Below are 19,508 nucleotides of genomic sequence, written 5' to 3' on the forward strand. Positions count from 1 at the left end.
GCACGGGGAATGTAGTGCTGTGGGTCAATGTACCAGCAGAATCATCTAGCAGTGGCTGTGCACCAGTGCACTCCTTCTCCGATTCATGTTGGACTGGGGAATTCAGAATTTCACTTGATAACACACGAAGCAATAACTGACCTCAGGGAGACCAGAAGTTTACAGATATGACAAGAGAAATACCAAGGCCAGGTATCCATCCACAGACTGCTGTTTCGGGGGGTTGCCCCTCATCAGTATGGAGTAGGATTCTGGCTAGGTGGGAGCAATGCCTAGTAGACCAACATCACGAAACAATCACTGACCTCAGGGAGACCAGTCAAAGAAAACACTGTGGCAGCCAGCAAAGGCGCTCAATCAGTGAAATCCTAGGTGCAATGCTCCCTGGGAAATACAAATATGCAAATAAAGTCCGTGGAGCCTCATTTAAGAGTCTCAAACTCAGGACTAGCCAGATCTTCCTCCAGGGAAGGACCCAGCCAAGGGGCGGATCCTTTCGGAAACCACCATTACCACCATATTAAGTGGCCCTTTAAGTCAATATCCAGCTCTTTACGAGTTTACAGATATGACAAGGGAAATACCAAGGCCAGGTATCCATCCACAGACAGCTGTTTCGGGGTGTTGCCCCTCATCAGTGTGGAGTAGGATTCTGGCTAGGTGGGAGCAATGGAAGGAAGATCTGGCTAGTCCCGTGTTTGAGACTCTTAAATGAAGCTCCACGGACTTTATTTGCATACTTGATAACACAGGCATGGCCTGTGAAACGAGCTCCATGGAGTAATCTGAAGTGTGGGCTGCCGCATCCTTCACTTTTAGTGGGGGTGAAGGAGACAAGAAAAGGGGTGGTTCCTGACCAGAAGCCTGCAATGACGACTCAGTACTTGCATTTTTTTAAACTTCAGAAGAGGAAACGATAGAGCTGGAGGCTTTTTCGGCAATGTAAGGCAAAACCAGTTCCTGATGCTCCAGCTTTAAAAGCAGTTTACCTACTCCCAGAAAAGGGAGCCTTAAAGGCCTTTTTGTGCCAGGTGATTATGCAGGCTCAACACCTCCTGGCTTAGCTGCTATTGTGCTTTTGGCAATACCAGCAGATGCACCACCACCACCATCAGTACCAGCTGGCCCCCCCACACCCACGTCCACCATACGTAATAATTTTTGTGAAAATGGACTAAAAATACCAGCAGATATATGGTACTGTTTCAGAAGCGGACAGCTCTATACAGTCTAGGGATAATTGTAAATCTCCGTATATATTTCATGAGTCAGACACAGATGGTCACAGGCTCAGTATGGATTAGACAATAATATAAAAATTTGCAAAAGGGTACAGTATCACTAGATGCAAGGTACAGTCATGGCCAAAAGTATTGACACCCCTGCAATTCTGTCAGATAATATTCAGTTTCTTCCTGAAAATGATTGCAAACACAAATTCTTTGGTATTATTATCTTCATTTAATTTGTCTTAAATGAAAAAACACAAAAGAGAATGAAGCAAAAAGCAAAACATTGATCATTTCACACAAAACTCCAAAAATGGGCCGGACAAAAGTATTGTCACCCTCAGCCTAATACTTGGTTGCACAACCTTTAGCCAAAATAACTGCGACCAACTGCTTCCGGTAACCATCAATGAGTTTCTTACAATGCTCTGCTGGAATTTTAGACCATTCTTCTTTGGCAAACTACTCCAGGTCCCTGATATTTGAAGGGTGCCTTCTCCAAACTGCCATTTTTAGATCTCTCCACAGGTGTTCTCTGGGATTCAGGTCTGGACTCATTGCTGGCAACCTTAGAAGTCTCCAGTGCTTTCTCTCAAACCATTTTCTAGTGCTTTTTGAAGTGTGTTTTGGGTTATTGTCCTGCTGGAAGACCCATGACCTCTGAGGTAGACCCAGCTTTCTCACACTGGGCCCTATATTATGCTGCAAAATTTGTTGGTAGTCTTCTGACTTCATAATGCCAAGCACACGGTCAAGCAGTCTAGTGCCAGAGGCAGCAAAGCAACCCCAAAACATCAGGGAACCTCCGCCATGTTTGACTGTAGGGACTGTGTACTTTTCTTTGAATGCCTCTTTTTTCTCCTGTAAACTCTATGTTGATGCTTTTGCCCTAAAAGCTCTACTTTTGTCTCATCTGACCAGAGAACATTCTTCCAAAATGTTTTAGGCATTTTCAGGTAAGTTTTGGCAAACTCCAGCCTGGCTTTTTTATGTCTCGGGGTAAGAAGTGGAGTCTTCCTGGGTCTCCTACCATACAGTCCCTTTTCATTCAGATGCCGACGGATAGTACGGGTTGACACCGTTGTACCTTTGGACTGCAGGGCAGCTTGAACTTGTTTGGATGTTAGTGGAGGTTCTTTATCCAACATCCGCACAATCTTGCATTGAAATCTCTTGTCAATTTTTCTTTTCCGTCCACATCTAGGGAGGTTAGCCACAGTGCCATGGGCTTTAAACTTCTTGATAACACTGTGCACGGTAGACACAGGAACATTCAGGTCTTTGGAGATGGACTTGTAGCCTTGAGATTGCTCATGCTTCCTCACAATTTGGTTTCTCAAGTCCTCAGACAGTTCTTTGGTCTTCTTTCTTTTCTCCATGCTCAATGTGGTACACACAAGGACACAGGACAGAGGTTGAGTCAACTTTAATCCATGTCAACTGGCTGCAAGTGTGATTTAGTTATTGCCAACACCTGTTAGGTGCCACAGGTAAGTTATAGGTGCTGTTAATTACACAAATTAGAGAAGCATCACATGATTTTTCGAACAGTGCCAATACTTTTGTCCACCCTCTTTTTTATGTTTGGTGTGGAATTATATCCAATTTGGCTTTAGGACAATTCTTTTTGTGTTTTTTCATTTAAGACAAATTAAATGAAGATAATAATACCAAAGAATTTGTGTTTGCAATCATTTTCAGGAAGAAACTGAGTATTATCTGACAGAATTGCAGGGGTGTCAATACTTTTGGCCATGACTGTATATATAGTATCGTTTAAACATACTGAATCTCCGTATACATTTAAGGAGGCAAACACAGACGCTCTCAGGCCCAGTATGGATCCGACAACAATATAGAAAGTTGAGAAAGCATACTATGGCGCCCCTGAGGGTACGGTTGCCATACAGGTACTGCACCTCATCCAAAGGTGTGGTATCCCACTCTCAGGTAAGGAGGGATCACCACTCAGGACTCCTAACCCTGCACGCAACACACTCTAGTTAGTCAGTGCTTTCTGGGTGTACCCGGCGGGAGGATGGCCTCATCCCAGACTGACTAGGAAAGGGTGTTGGGGGTTAGTGTGGAAGGTAGGTACAGTGGGATGAGGTTAGGTAGTGGAGTGATTGTGAGCATCCAATCAGAGAGAGCAAGCTGACAGTTGATGGGTGGAGCTAGTCTGAGGTAAATGGATCTTTCTAGAGAGTTGTCAGTCGGTGACAGGACAGAGTAAGAGCAGGATTGCTGTGAGAGGGCTGAGGGTCAGAGAAGAGAGAAAAATCTTGTCCAAGCTCCTAGACTGGAAGGAAGGGGTCCTTGGAGCATGGGAAGTGCAATAAGCCACCTGTGAAGCCCGTTTCTGGAGAAGGAAGGACCAGGCCTCATTGGGGAAGGTGGCTCCTGAAGGTAGTGGAGAAATACAGGGCTCAGCTAGAAAGACGGAGGCTGAGGTAACTTTAAGTGCCGCATTCAATACTCAAAAAGACAGCAGTTGGAATAAAGGACCCCGGAGCCTGACCCACGTCGCCTGGTGTGATCCGTGGATGCCGGCTTGGGACACTGTTTGCAAAGGCCTACAGTAGGAAGGAAGGGAGAGATCAGCGCAGAGACACAGCCTAGAAAGGATACACAAGGAGAAGTCTTGAACAGGTGTTCCTGATCTACCTTGGAGTTTGCCGGACCCCTCCCTCGGATGACACAGTACCAATTGGGTCATCTTGTGCACAAAACTTTTGAGGAAAAACTCAGAAACTGCACCCAACCATGTCCCTGGTGGCTTTTACAACTCGCCTGCTACACACGCTACACTCACCATCACAGTCAATGGTTTACAAACACCATGCCTTGGGATAGAGCTCTGCCCGTGGAGAGCTTCATCATCTTGGCTGCTTTAACACCGGCCCAGAGGATCTGCATTGCAGCGTTGGCTACCCTAGCAGAGTACCATGGGTGACGTCACGGTCCCCCTTTTCCAAATTAATTATCATGCCATATTCACCCTCATCTGAACTGTCATCTTCTTTATTGGACACCCAGGGCCACGGACCGGGTCCCAATCATCACCGTGACATACTTCCCACTTAAAAGAGCCTGAAAGGCCCGGTACTGAGTAACCCCCGGCCCTGCGTAGCGTTTCATTTTAACACCAGATAACAGGGATATATTGTATAGTTTCAACATTATAAATCTACGTATATATTTGAGGAGACAGACAGACGCTGTCATGGCCAGTATGGATTCGACAACAATCTAAAAAGTAGAAAAAGGGTACAATATCACCAGATCCAAGGTATATATAGTATAGTTTCAACATTCAAAATCTCCGTATTTATTTCAGGAGGCAGACACAGACGCTCTGAGGCCCAGTATGGATTACACAACAATATAAAAAGCAGTAAAAGGGGAATGGATCCCAAGCGTACTGCTGTATACAGTGTTGGGGTCATTTGGCGATCTCCATATATATTTCAAAAGTAACACAGCCTCTCACAGGCTCAGTATGGATTACACAAGAATATAAAAACTTGAAAAAGGGTAATGTTTTACAATCGTTCAGCTGCATACAGTGTTGGTGTCATTTTAAATCTCCTTATATTTTACCAGAGTAAGACACAAACTCTCACAGGCTCAGTATGGATTACACCCGAATATAAAAATGAGAAAAAGAGAAATGTATTCGAAACGTACACCAGTATACAGTGTTGGAGTACTTTGAAATCTTCGTTTATATTTCAGTGTCAGTCTGCCAGTCCAGACTCTCCGTTAGAGGAAGGTAGATGGATAAAAGTATAGACGTATAGTCGAGTGATTTTAGATGTTTTTGAATTAGTAATCACGGGAAAACCTCCCAGGAGAATTCGCAGAGGCGATGCTGACCCTCAATAACTTTAACTGTGGATACAGCTAAAACGCAAATTAGTGAAGAAAGGGTTGCTGTATAACAGTAGTGTCGATCCCATCACCGTAACTCGTCTCCATCAAATTGTGAAAACAGGGAGAGCTGTAGACATGGTCCTCACTGCCTATCATGATCTGTCAGGTCACTTTGGAGTGCAAAACACACAAGCCACAGGCTGTAGGGGATTCTATTGGATTGCCATGAGAGGAGACATTGAAAAATGGTGGCAGTAATGTCACACGTCTGTGACTATGAAAAATGTGAAAGGTGATAATAAAGCACTACTGCATCCGATTGGGAGTTGACGTCCATTACAAATGGTAGCCATTGGTAATCTGAAGGTAGAGGCCAGCAGGACAGGACATAGCTACATCTTAACCATGATCGATCAGTACACCAAATTTGTAATGGCCGTCTCTGTGATGGATTTAACTGTCCAGACTACACAGCAGTGGAGCATGGAGAGGTAAGTATTGAAAGTGCTGTGTCCCTGAGCAAGCAGGGGGGACCCACTCGTGGGTGCCGGTACTGGCACAGGGCCCCTCATAGTACGCCAGTGTGTCTGATGGCGAGTGGGTACCCCCACCATCAGAGACACTTTATTGTACTATGAGAGGCCCTGTGCCAGTCCCGTTGGCCAAAGGGTGGGGCCACACACCTGTTCAGGGCAACAGCACTTGCCTGGGTGCGGCAGGTGTTGACCCTGAGCCTGGAGTGGGGGGCAACCCATTTCGGGTGGTTTAAAAAATGGCATATGTTGATGTGTAGGCTGGACTTTCAGCTGCTGCAAATAGAGGAATTGGAGAAGTCAGAGGAAGTGGAGGACAAAAGCGAGCCTTTTTTCTGGCAACCTATGTGTTATCAGGGGAGGTTGCAGCAAAATCTTTTGAAACCCATGCATGGTTCATTTTAATGAACGTTAGATCATCAACATTTTGGGTCAACAGACAGGTCCTTTTTTCTGTCAGGATTGATCCAGCAGCACTGAAGACTCTTTCAGATAGCACACTACCAGCAGGGCAAGCGTGCTCCTGTAAGGCATATTGTGCCGATTCAGGCCAGGTGTCCAGTTTTGAGGCCCAATAATCAAAAGGGAAAGACCTGTGAGGGAGAACCTCGATACGGGAGGAGAAGTAGTTTGTAACCATAGTTGACAACTGCTGTCTCCTGTCACTTGCAATCGATTCTGTATTAGCTGTCGTGTGCGCGGGACTTGAGAAATCAGACCACAACATGGTCAGGAAGCCCCTGTCTCCAACACCAGTTTGGCTGTGTGCACCACGAACACCTCTTCCATTTTGCCCACTACGGCTCGTGGGAGAACCAGCTCCACTGCTGTGTGCTGGGAATGCCTCAAACAACCTGTTTACCAGAGTTGCTTGTTTGTTAGCCAATATTAGCTCTAGGTTCTCCTGTGGCATGATGTTGTGTAATTTGCCTTTATAGCGTGGATTGAGGATGCTGGCCAGCCAGTAGTCGTCATCCCTCATCATTTTGGCAATGCGGGGGTCCCTTTTTAGGATCTGCAAGGCATAGTCACACATGTGGGCCAATGTTCCAGGTGTCAATGCTTCACTGGCAGTGGTGGTTGGAGGAGCACTTTCTGGCAAATCCACATCCCTCCAGTCACGCACAAACCCTGTACCTGACCTTGGCACGCCCACATGTTCTCTTGCCCCCTGAGAAGCATCCTCCTCCCCAAAATAATCATCCCCCTCATCCTCCTCATCATCTTCCTCTTCTTCCTCCACCTCGTCCACAACAGTTCCCTGACCAGACAATGACTGACTGTCATCAAGGATTCCCTCCTCCTCCTGTTGCTGCAGACGTCTGATCCTTGATGTGCGTCAAAGTTTGCATGAGCAGATGCATAAGTGGTATGCTCATGCTTATGATGCGCTTACCAGCCGTGTGCATTCCTCAAAACACTGAAGGACTTTACAGAGGTCTTTCAGCTATGACCACTGCACACCCGACAATTCCATGTCTGCCCTTAAACTGCCTGCCCGTTTATCCTCCCACAAATGCATTACAGCCTGCCTCTGTTAGCACAGCCTCTCAACCATGTGCATGGTGGAGTTCCATCTTGTAGCAACGTCTATGATTAGGCAGTGCTTGGGGAGGTTGAGTGATTGCTGCAGCTTCTGCATACGACTGGAGTGGACGTTTGAGCGACGAATGTGTGAGCACAGTCTTCGCACCTTATGGAGCAGGGCTGTTAACTCTGGATAATTACTTAGGAAGCACTGCACCACCAGGTTGAAGGTGTGAGCCAGGCAAGGTATGTGTGTGAGTTTTGAAAGGGCTATGGCTGCCACAAAATTCCACCCATTATCACTGACTACCTTGCCTGGCTCAAGATGTAGACTGCCCAGCCATGACTCAGTTTGTCGATGCAAATACTTGGCCAGTACCTCCACGGTGTGTCTACTGTCGCCCAAAGACATCATTTTTAAAACAGCCTGCTGCCGCTTACCACTAGCTGTTTGATAGTGGGACACCTTGTGTGCAACACTGACAGATGTGGATGGAGTGCTCGTGCGACTGTGCTCTGTCGATGAGCTTTTGCTTCTGGAGGAGGAGGAGGGTCGTACACCTACAGCCAACTGTTTCCTATACCGTGGGCTAGGCAGCACTGTTCCACCGTCGCTGTCCCCTGTGGAGCCTGCATCCACCACATTAACCCTGTGCGCAGTGATGGACACATAACGGCCCTGGCCATGCCTACTGGTCCATGCATCTTTCCACTCACTGATTGTTTTAGTGCATGGACAATGTGGTCTTTCACATGCCGGTGGAGGTCAGGGATGGCTTTTCGAGAAAAGAAGTGCCGACTGGGTAGGTCATAGCGTGGGACAGCGTAGGCCATGAGCTCTCGGAAAGCTTTGCTTTCTACCAAACGGAAGGGCAACATATCTAATGAGATCAGTTTGGCAATGTAGGCGTTCAAAGCCAGTGTACGCGGATGAGAGGATGAGTACTTTCTTGTCCTACTCAGAGTGTCTGGTAGGGTGAGCTGGACTTGAGAGCTGCATATGGGGTAACTAGCATTGGACATGACGGACTGAGAAGGGGTTGGTGATGATGAGGGTGGTGAAGGCCTAGATTCAGTGTTTCCTCGTGAAAATATTGTGATTGCCTGACTGGTTTGGCCTAGCAACGACACCTCAACATTTCTTGATGGTGGTGTGCTTAGCGGTGGCCTTACAGTGGGGGAAGCGATGAAGCGTTGCCGGCTAACTACAGTCGGAGCAGGTGCACATGTGCTACCTGAGCTTTTGTAGTCCGTCCACACTTGCAAGTACATGTTGGTTAAATGTCTAAGCATGCAACTGGTATGCAAATTTCTTAGATTTTTCCCTCTGCTAAAGGTTCTTCGGCACTTCTTACAGATAACCTTTGCGTCATCAGTAGAATTTTGTTCAAAAAAGTGCCACACTGCACTCTTCCTGCTATGGTACAAATTTTCAGTGCTTGCAGCTGTGCTAATTTGACCGTCAGGCCAAGCTGTCCTGCAACTCTTTTAGTTTTCTTGAAAAGATTTTTGACAGCTACTGGCCTGCAGGATAACCGCTGCTGTGATGAAGATGCCTGCTGCGTATCCTTCTCCTGTTCTGACCTATTGTCACCAGCACCCTCTTCCCCCAATGGATGCCAATCCGGGTCAACAACTGGGTCATCCATGACCTCGTCTTCAATGTCACCTGCACCTTCCTCTGTACCTTCCTCTGTGTCATCGTGTAAGGTGGCATAGTATGCGGGAAGGGGCACCTGAGTTTCATCAGGGTCTGATTTGGGCTCAGTAGACTGCGAAGGCAATGTAGTGCTGTGGGTGAATGTACCAGCAGATTCATCTAGCAGTGGCTGTGCATCAGTGCACTCCATGTCAGATTCATCTTGGACTGGGGAATTCAGGATTTGACCTGATAACCCAGGAATGGTATGTGAAAAGAGCTCCATGGAGTAATCTGAAGTGTGTGCTGCAGCATTCTTCACTTTTGGTGTGGGTGAAAGACACAACAAAAGGTGTTGTTCCTGAACAGAGGCCTGCACTGACAACTCTGTGCTTGCAATTTTTGTAACTTCAGAATAGGAGGCAATAGAGCTGGAGGCTGTTTCAGCAATGTAATCCAAAACCTGTTCCTGATGCTCCGGCTTTAAAAGCGGTTTACCTACTCCCAGAAAAGGGAACCTTAAAGGCCTTCTTGTGCCATTAGATGACGCAGGCTCAACACCTCCTGCCTTAGCTGCTATTGTGCTTTTGCCAGAAGCAGCTGATGCACCACCACCACCTCCACCATCAGTACCAGCTGCGCCCCCCCGCCCACGTCCGTGGCCTCTTCCACCAGACTTCCTCATGTTTGGGAAAATGTACCAAAAATATCAGCAGAGAAATGGTACTGTATGAGTAGCGTACAGCTGTGTAAGGTGTATGTAAGAAGTGAAATCTCCGTATATATTTTGTGAGTCACAGACGCTCACCCAGTATGTATTTCACTGTAATCCAACAAGCAGATATACGGTACTGTATCAGAGGTGTACAGCTGTATACGTTGTTGGTGAAACTGTCAATCTCCGTATATGTATTTACGGAATGTCACACACACGCTGACTCTGTGTAGATGTGACCGTAATAAGAACACCAGACATCCGATACTGTTTGATAATCGGACAGCTCAATACGGTGTATGGAGAAATGGAAATGTCCGTATATGTATTTACAGAGTCTCACAGACACACGCTGACTCTGTGTAGATGTGACCGTAGTAAGAACAACAGATATCCGATACTGTTTGGGAATCGGACTGCTCAATACGGTGTATAAAGAAATGGAAATGTCCGTTTATGTATTTATGGAGTGTCACACACACACGCTGACTCTGTGTAGATGTGACCATAATAAGAACTGTTTGATAATCGGACAGCTCAATACGGTGTACAGAGAAATGGAAATGTCCGTATATATATTTATGGAGTGTCACACACACACTGACTCTGTGTAGATGTGACCGTAATAAGAACACCAGATATCCGATACTGTTTGATAATCAGACACCTCTATACGGTGTATATACGGAAAAATGTTAATCTCCGTGTATTTTTTTACGAAGTCACACACATATAGCATGTATTTGTCCGTGATACCAGCCGGTACACGGTAGTGTGTGAGGAGCGTACACCTCTATACGGTGTGTGAAAAAATTTACGCTCAGTATCTACTGTGCAGAAAAAAAGGAATAAAAGGATTTTTGCTTTTAAAAAAGCAGTCTGCACAGCAGTGTGCAAACAGCAGTGCAGCTATCAGGGAGCCTTAAAAGACAGCCTAATAACCACCAGCGCTGCTGCACACAAAAGTGTGAAAAAATGAAGGATTGGTAACTGTGCAGAAAAAAAGGAATACAAATATTTTTGCTTTTAAAAAAGCACTCTGCACAGCAGTGTGCAAACAGCAATGCAGCTATCAGGTAGCCTTATAAGGCAGCCTAATAACCAACAGAGCTGCTGCACACAAATATATCCTCCCCTGTCACTGCACACTATACTGTTGTGTTGTACAGTGAAATTCGCTATCAGCAGAAGCAATTTTTTTTTTTGGCCTGCCTAAACACTCTCCCTATTGAGAACGAGCAGCAGCAACCTCTCCCTATGCTAAGATCGGCAGAAGTAAGATGGCGTTTGGCGGTCACGGCCTTTTATAGGCACTGTGACGCCACACAAAGCCAGCCAATCACTTCAATGCCCTTCTCTAACATGGTGGGGGCCGCTGCTTATGTAATCGCATTGCCCACAGTGTGCATCCTTGATGATTGGATGAGAAAAGGCACTGGAAGCATTGTGGGTAACGCGACTTTGGCGTGCGGGTCGGCGACCTCATGGCCAACCTCACGCTATGGTCGGGTTTCGATCGGCAAAACCTGACTTTAGCCAAAGTCGGCGGATTCTGAATTTGGCCGACCCGTTTCACTCAACTCTAATCTTCACGCATTACTCGCAAACGTATCCCAAAAAAATGTAGGAAACTTTATATTATTTAAAAATAATGTAAATGAACTTTTTATTTCCCAGATTGCAATAAAACGAGTAGCGATCCCAGTCAACCAAAGAGCAGCAGTTGTGACAATCACATGAGCAGCAATAAAGAGCCCTCAAAAGCTAATGATTCTGGACGTCATCCAAGAAGTGCTCATTTTGACAATCCAAAGCGAAATACGAATAGTGGCTCTAATGGGCATCCAAAAAGCAATGATTCTACAGACCACACAAAGAGCAATGAATCTAAGGACCATTCAAAGGGTAGTGATAGCCATTCTTCTAAAAGCTCTGAAGGCAGTGGATTTTGCATAGGAAAAGCCAGTGGCTTGTACCCTGTGGCAGGAAAAAGAGACGCCTTTTGGAACTGCTGGAAAGGTCTCACCTATAAGCAAGATTGTCCAGTTGGCTTGGTTTTCAGTATTCACTGCCAATGCTGTAAGTAGTATTTCCAAAAAGATATTTTTTTTTAATAAAAGTAAACTATTCTATGCAAATTTGCTTGCACCAGTGTTTTACACAAAGTTATAGAGCATTCAGAGTGTGTGAGATGACCTTGTTTTCATTCTGTCGAAATTCGCTCAATAGTAATTGTTAAATGGTTCCACATTAACTTTCAAATACTATCTCAGTGAACCTCTTCATAAGAAGTGGCATACAATATGTTTTATAATCGTCCAGCAAAAATCAAGTTCACATACCTACATACAGTTACTATACACTGACAGAAAAAAAGAATAAGTCCAGGAAGATGGGACAAAAAACTAAAAGTAAAAAAGAAATATGACTTTGAAGGAATGCGGTTAATGTGACTGCTGTACCAGGTGATATCTTCTTGTACTGCATAGATACTAGATACTAGGGCAGATTTACCAGAACTGTGTAGCTTTTAGTCTGTGTAATTCAGACTAGATAGTCTTTAAGTGTGCCATATTTATGACAAAAGTTCATGGTGAATATTACATTTTGGTGCATCTTTAGGCTGTCTTGTCGGAGTTTACACCACCTGTTGCTTGGCTTACTTTGTGCTAGAAATTTATAGCAAAATTGTATTGCAGGATGTTGTGATCTCAAGCTACACTCTCTTTCCTGCTAACCAACACCCCTTTATCTAGCATAAAGCAAAAACTGTCTAAACACATATCAATCATATGCAAAATCGTTGCAAATCAAATTTATGTATGAGATGGCCAAGATGATTGTCTATGAAATGATGATAGTCTCACGTTAGAAGCAGTAGTGAATGATGAGATATAGAAACTGAAAACCAAAAGTTAAAAATATTGTTGCCCTTTTGCTTGTCAGTGTACTGTATGTTGTACAAAGCATGTCAGAATCTTTGTGGACCAAAACTTATCAAATCTGCCCTATTGACTTTATATGGCTATTCTTATAGTGGATTTAGAATAGTAGATAAGTGCTAAATGAGCATTCATAAGAATGTTTGTTCCTAATTGTTACCCCATGTAAACCTACTTGGGATCACGCCGTGAACTAGAAAAATCTTGTTTGTCGGGTGATTAGATGGTTAATGCGGGCAAACCGAATTACTGACATGAGCAGCTCATCGCTGCACATAAACAGGGGAAAACATGCCAATTACATGATTCTGTAAGGGGACACAACGATAGTACTGATTATCATTCTGTTCTCATCTGTGTCATAAGGCTCTCAAAGCAAACCAATAAACGAGCACTGATTGACTTGCGTGTACTCGACTGGTGTTTAAGGGGCACTGAAGAGCCAAAGTTCACATGTGTACATGCAACATTGTTTGCATAGTGACATGATAACATGTAAGCACGTTGCAGGTATAATTGAGTACCAGAACAAATTCAGTTTTCAGATTTCTAGACAGGCATATTTTGCAATAATGTTTTAATTGAAAAGGGATTTCCACACTACCACAATTACACATACCGTATATGCTCGAGTATAAGCCGACCCGAGTATAAGACGAGGCACCTAATTTTACGAAAAAAAAATGGGAAAACATATTTACTCGAATATAAGCCGGGTATGCATTGTCCCCTCATCACTATCCCAGTATGCATGCCTCCTCACCTTTATCCTGGTATGCATGGCTCCTCATCCCAATCCTGGTGTGCATGGTTCCTCATCCCTATCCTGGTGTGCATGGTTCCTCATCCCTATCCTGGTGTGCATGGTTCCTCATCCCTATCCTGGTCTGCATGACTCCTCATCTCTATCCTGGTGTGCATGGCTCCTCATCAGTATCCTGGTGTGCATAGCTCCTCATCCCTATCCTGGTTGCATGGCTCTTCATCCCTATCCTTGTATGCATGGCTCCTCATCCACATCCTTGCATGCATGGCTCCTCCTCCCTATCCTTGTATGCATGGCTCTTCATCTCTGTCCTTGTATGAATGGTTCCTCCTCCCTATCATTGTTTGCCTGGCTCTTCATCCCTATCCTTGTATACATGGCTCTTCATCCCTATCCTTGTATGCATGGCTCCTCATCCATATCCTTGTATGCATGGCTTCTCATCCCTATCTTTGTATGCATGGCTCTTCATCCCCATCCCTGTATGCATGGCTCCTCATCTCTATCCTGGTATGCATGGCTCCTCATCCCCATCCTGGTGTACATGGCTCTTCATCCCAATTCTGGTCTGCATTTCTCTTCATCCCTATCCTTGTATGCATGGCTCTTCATCCCATCCCTGTATGCATGTCTTATCATCCCTATTCTTGTATGCATGGCTCTTCCTCCCCATCCCTGTATGCATGGCTCTTCCTCCCCATCCTGGTCTGCATGGCTCCTCATCTCTATCCTGGTATGCATGGCTTCTCATCTCTATCTTTGTATTCGTGGCTCCTCATCCCTATCCTGGTCTTCATGGTTCATCATCCCTATCATTGTATGCATGGCTCCTTATCCCTATCCTTGTATGCATTGGCCCATCACAAAGCATTTAAAAAAAACAAACTGTTAGGTGTCGGGTTCCTGTCGCTGCACAGCAGGAATCCCGAGCATTGCCTTCGGCGGTCTCCCATTCCTCTCTGGCTGCAGAGGAGGCTGCTCAGCAGACTCATCGATCCTGGTGCTCTACTCCGACTAGCACTGTGGATTTGGTTGCTGCTGCCACCTCTGGTCCAGCTATAGCAAAGCATGCTGGTCAGCAGCGAACTACTCCAGGGACTAAGTCCTCCTTTTGGTCTACTGAGCATGCCTGTGGGACGATCTCTCATTGGAGATCGGAGTTCACATGTGCAGGTCCTTCTCCAGCTCAGATTGGACCATCAGGAAGGTCCCAGAAGGACGGTGCTATAAATGGTTTGTATGGCCGCTCAGCCATGCGTTAGTATAAACTTTTGTTGAGACTTGTGTGAATGATGATGGATGCATGAAACTGGTGACAGTCTCATTAAATAATCCTTCCCTTTGATACATAGGTGATAAGGTAGTTTAGCTTGAGTCAGCGCCTCATGGTGGCAAGGCAGGTGCCACAGTGCTCCAGTCTAAGCACAAAGGTTACCGCCATATCTCCCGTACCTCTGGGCGGTACAAGTCTATCCTCTGCACCCTGTGACAGCTAACAGGGGACAGCATTTTCCTAGCGTCACTCTCTAGCGCCGCTGCAGCGGCTCCGTGCGCCAGTGGGTCTAGAAGGACTCTTACTCTGTGCCTCTGGGCAGAGTTCTGTGACCACATCACTTGCGCTCATATCATATTAGTGCGACCCTTTGAAGTAACAGGGTTCGCCTCATACAATCTGGGTGAGGTAACCCGCCATTACCTAGCAGCAGGTTACATCTCTGCACGGTGGACCCCGGTTTGCGATTGCACTTTCTCATATTTTATATTTAGTGCGATCCGCAACCCTAACACAAACCATCTTACTTACTATCTCTGCGCTCCCTCGCAGTGTCTTGTTCCTGTGCCAGCAGCTGATTTATGCTTGTAAGCAGCGCATGGCAGGGACATCATGCACTGCTTACAAGCAGAGTACAGCTGCTGGAATACTTACTGCTCTCCACGCCGGAACTATGTGCTTGAAGGGCAGTGAATATTGTGGTACAGTAAAGGGTGTTTTACTGAATGGGAGATACATTTCTCCCAGCAGATTAATGTTTGGCCGGGTTTTTCCCTAAAGACAGGACCTGCGATGATGTCAGGGTCACGTGATCAGCCCACGTGATGTCTACCTCACTTGTGGGAGGGGTTATGGGCTATGTAATGGAGGTTGGTGTTTGGCACATGGTGAGTGTGTCTGGAAGTTACAGGAACTTGGCTGGACGTAGCCTGAACTTGTATACAGGATCACCGTGCTGCAGGACTATAGCAGCAAGACTCTCAACAACCCTGGGAATGGCACCTGGCGGATGCCGCAGACCTGGCAGCCACTTAGTTAAGCCAGTCCCGTGCAAGGGGTGAGTCTGGGACCAGTGGTTCTCCAAGTTGGAGTATATTTATGTTTTACCTTACTTCCTGTTAATCTGCTGTTTGTAACGTGACATTAAACCACTGAAATTGGACTTTAAGCCTGTGTGTTGCCTCGTTACTGCAGCCCTGCCATTTCCTACCAGAGTGAATCCCTACAATTGGTGGACTGAATGCAGGCAAACGTAGTGAGGCCAGGCTGTTCTTCTTATTTTTGATTTGTACCACAGCTTATGCCCTGGGTGAAACGAGTGGCACAGACCCGGGCGGGGAACTTTCCAGAAATGGAGGCCACAGTAAAAACGCTCATAGAGGCCATGCGACAGCAGCAGCAGGCTACACAGCAACAGCAGGCTATGCAGCAGCAGGAGGCCATGCGACAGCAGGCTATGCAGCAGCAGCAGGAAACCAGTCAGCAGTTGATACAGCATATCACGACAGCGCAGACAAATGGAACTAACCGGGGAATCCATGATGTCCGGAAAGCGGTTCGTACAGCAGTTCCCAAAGTGGGGAAGTCGGACGATGTGGATGCGTACCTGGAGATGTTCGAAGGAGTCGCTGAGAGAGAGAAGCTACCCAGGGACCAGTAGGCAGAAATCATCGCTCCGTTTCTGGCCCCAGGACCTTTGAAAGCATATCAGGACCTACCCCTAGAGCAAAGGATGGACTACACGGTCGTCAAGGGTGAGATACTGGCACGTCTTGGGGTAAATGTGTTAGTTCGGGCCCAGCGGGTACACCAGTGGGAGTTTACCCCCTCCAAGCCGGCTCTGTCCCAGTATTACGACCTGATGCACCTGTTACAAAAGTGGTTGCAGCCTGAGGTGTTGTCCCCCACGGCCATGCTGGACCGCATAGTGACTGATAAGTTTTGGAGGGCTTTGCCCCCCTCCCCCCAGACATGGGTCAGGCAGGCATCCCCTACTAATCGCATGCAGATGATAGACCTCATAGAAAGGTATGGGGCTGCCAAAGAGCTACAAGGAGGGATTCCCAGGGAAGATAACAGGAAGGTTCCGATGTTTTCTTTGCTTTGCCTTTTGCCCCCGGTGGTCACTGGGATTATAGCAGCTTTTGGCCCCTGATCATTTGACCATTCCCTTTTTCTATATAGGGCCTCATGGTCTATGAGCAGGTGTTGGTGATATTGCTCATTTCCAACCAAGACTGGTGAAGGAAGGAACTACAGAGCGCAGCTCAGGGAAGCTCTGGTGTAAAGTCTGGTGAAGGAAGGAATTACAGAGAGGTGTTCCTTGGAGCTCTGACAAAGCTTGGAGAAGTAGCAGCCATTCTGGAGGAAAGCTGCATTCTGGTGGTGGACTCTGTTGCAACAGAGCTAAGTGGTGTTTCCCTGTTTGTATTTTTCCCTGGTGTGTATTTGTACAGCGGTGGGGCCAGTGCCTGCACCACCCAGCTCCCTAGCAAGAGATAGGTGTAGGGTGTACTAGGGTGACAGGTTCCGGCTCGGCGACAGGTGAGGAGCCTGTATAGGGAACGTTAGGAGTGTGAGGGACACTGACTCAGGGGAGTGCAGGAGGTCTCCACGTCCCCATTCCCTATCGCAGGGCCCACCGTTCTAACTGTTTCCCCTTCCCCCGTGTCTTGTTGTTTTAGTTACCAGCCTGCGGGTCGTGTCACACAGGACGGTTACACGTGCTATGTCTTGTTGTTTTAGTTACCGGCCTGTGGGTTGTGTCACACAAGATGGGTCCTCGTGACACTATCCCACCGCACTAGTGGTGATAAACACGCCAGCGGGAAGGTAGTGCCACAAGGTGGGGGTTGTGACTAATCTGCATTATGAAGAGATAATTGGAAGAGACTTTCCTTTATTTTCTGTGCTGTGGCCATCTGTTGTCCCACCCACGGAACAACTGCCGGCACCAGAGGCAACCAGGTTACATTCTCCAGAAGTAGGGCATGAACCTGATGGCCCAGAGGAAGAAGTGCTGGTGGTAGGGGTAACCTTCCCTTCGGTGGAGGAGAGGAAGAATTCTCCCATAGAAGTATTGGCTGGAGAGGTGGAAGACTTGCCGCCGGGACCCGAGGTGTCAGACTTGAATGTAGCAGGTGACAATTTTGGTACAGCGCAACTCCGAGACCCTACTTTGGCCTGGGCCAGAAAAAATGTACTGTTTGTTAATGGGGAACCCCAACAACCTGGGGCAGCTACAGTGTTGCCACGCTTTGAGCTGAACCAAGATTTATTGTACCGAGTGGAGAAAATATGTGGGGACAGGGCCGGTTCTAGGCAAAGTGGGGCCCTAGGCAAAGTTTAAAATGGGGCCCCAAATGCTAACATATTGCACATCTTACAGAAGCATTTCGATTGTATTTATATGCGCTGAGTTCAGGCCACTAAATGAGTGTGATCGACAATATTGAAGTCATTCAACACTTGTTTCCCGGCCTCTTTCCACCGTCTGAGAAAGAATGATGGGACAGAACAATCACTAATGGATCAATCTGTCACCATACAGTATCATGTTATCAGCAGCATATCTACAGTTTACACCCCATAGTCCTCAATATAATATAATGTCCCCCATAGTCCTCCATGTTGTATAATACACTCCCTATAGTCCTTCATATAATATAATGTACCCCATAGTCCTCCATATACACTCCCCATAGTCAAACATATGGTATAATACATTCATAGCCCTCCATATAGTGTAATACACTCCTCATAGTGCTCCATATAGTATAATGCACTGCCATAGTCAATAGTCATCCATGTAGTACAATTCACTTACCATAGTATAATGCACCCCATAGTTATTAATATAATGTATTCCCTATAGTCCTCGATACAGCATAATGCAGCCACCCCATAGAGCATAATGCAGCCACCCCACAGAGTATAATGTAGCCCCGCCATACAATATAATGTAACCCCATAGAATATAATGCAGCCCCCCCTTATAGTATAATGCAGCCACCCCTTAGAGAATAATACAGCTACCCCACAGAGTATAATGCAGCCACTCCACAGAATATAATGTAAACCCCCTCATAGAATAAAATGCAGCCCCTCCATAGAATATATGGCAACCCCCTCATAGAGTATAGTGCAGCCCCTCCATAGAATACAATGTAGCCCTCCTCATATAGTATAATGCAGCCCCCATAGAATATAATGTAGCCCCCTCATAAAGTATAATAAAGCCCCCATACAATGTAATCTAGCCCCCCATAGAATACAATGTAGCCTCCTCATATAGTATAATGTAGCCCCCTCATAGAGCATGATGCAATCACCCCCCATAGAATATAATAAATATAATACAGCCCCCCATGGAATATAATGTAGCCTCAAATAGAATATAATACAGCCCACCTCACCATAGAATATAATGTAACCCCACATATTATATAACACAGCCTCCCTCATAGAATATAATGTAAAATGTACCCCCCTTGGTATATAACACAGCCGCATAGTATATAGCCCAGCCCCACATGGTATATTGCCCAGCCCCACATGGTATATTGCCCAGCCCCACATGGCATATAGCCCACCATGGTATATAGCACAGCCCACCATGGTATATAATAGCACATTACCACACTGTATATAGCACAGCCCCACACAGTATATAGCACAGCCCCACACGGTATATAGCACAGTACCACCATGGTATATAGCACAGTACCACATGGTATATAGCCCAGCATAGTATATAGCCCAGCACACCAAATGGTATACAGCCCAGCACCACATGGTATATAGCCCAGCTGTTATGAATGAGTCACCGAGGAGGAAAAAACAAAAAGCAAGCTAAGCCCAGAAAACCGGAGAGGTTGGTAACTAGCGGATTACAGACCCCTGATCCTATCCACAACAACTAGCAGTAGCCGTAGAGCATGCCTACGGTGGTCCTAGACGCCTCGTCATGGCTGGAGAACTAAATAAGCCTAAAGAAAGAAAGGGAAAATCT

At 46.2% G+C, this 19,508-nt stretch overlaps 1 protein-coding gene across 1 annotated transcript in view; it reads left to right on the forward strand.

Annotated features, from left to right (window-relative positions):
- LOC141073500 (uncharacterized) overlaps positions 1-19,508 on the forward strand; it is a 92,388-nt gene that overhangs the window by 41,498 nt on the left and 31,382 nt on the right. The window contains exon 11 of the mRNA XM_073560747.1: positions 6,585-6,605. Coding sequence (XP_073416848.1) covers positions 6,585-6,605 — 21 coding nt within the window. The remainder of the gene's footprint in view (positions 1-6,584; positions 6,606-19,508) is intronic.

Source organism: Dendrobates tinctorius, unplaced genomic scaffold, assembly GCF_039654945.1.
Source record: "Dendrobates tinctorius isolate UK_male_01 unplaced genomic scaffold, ASM3965494v1 ptg000304l, whole genome shotgun sequence".
Lineage (NCBI taxonomy): Eukaryota > Metazoa > Chordata > Amphibia > Anura > Dendrobatidae > Dendrobates > Dendrobates tinctorius.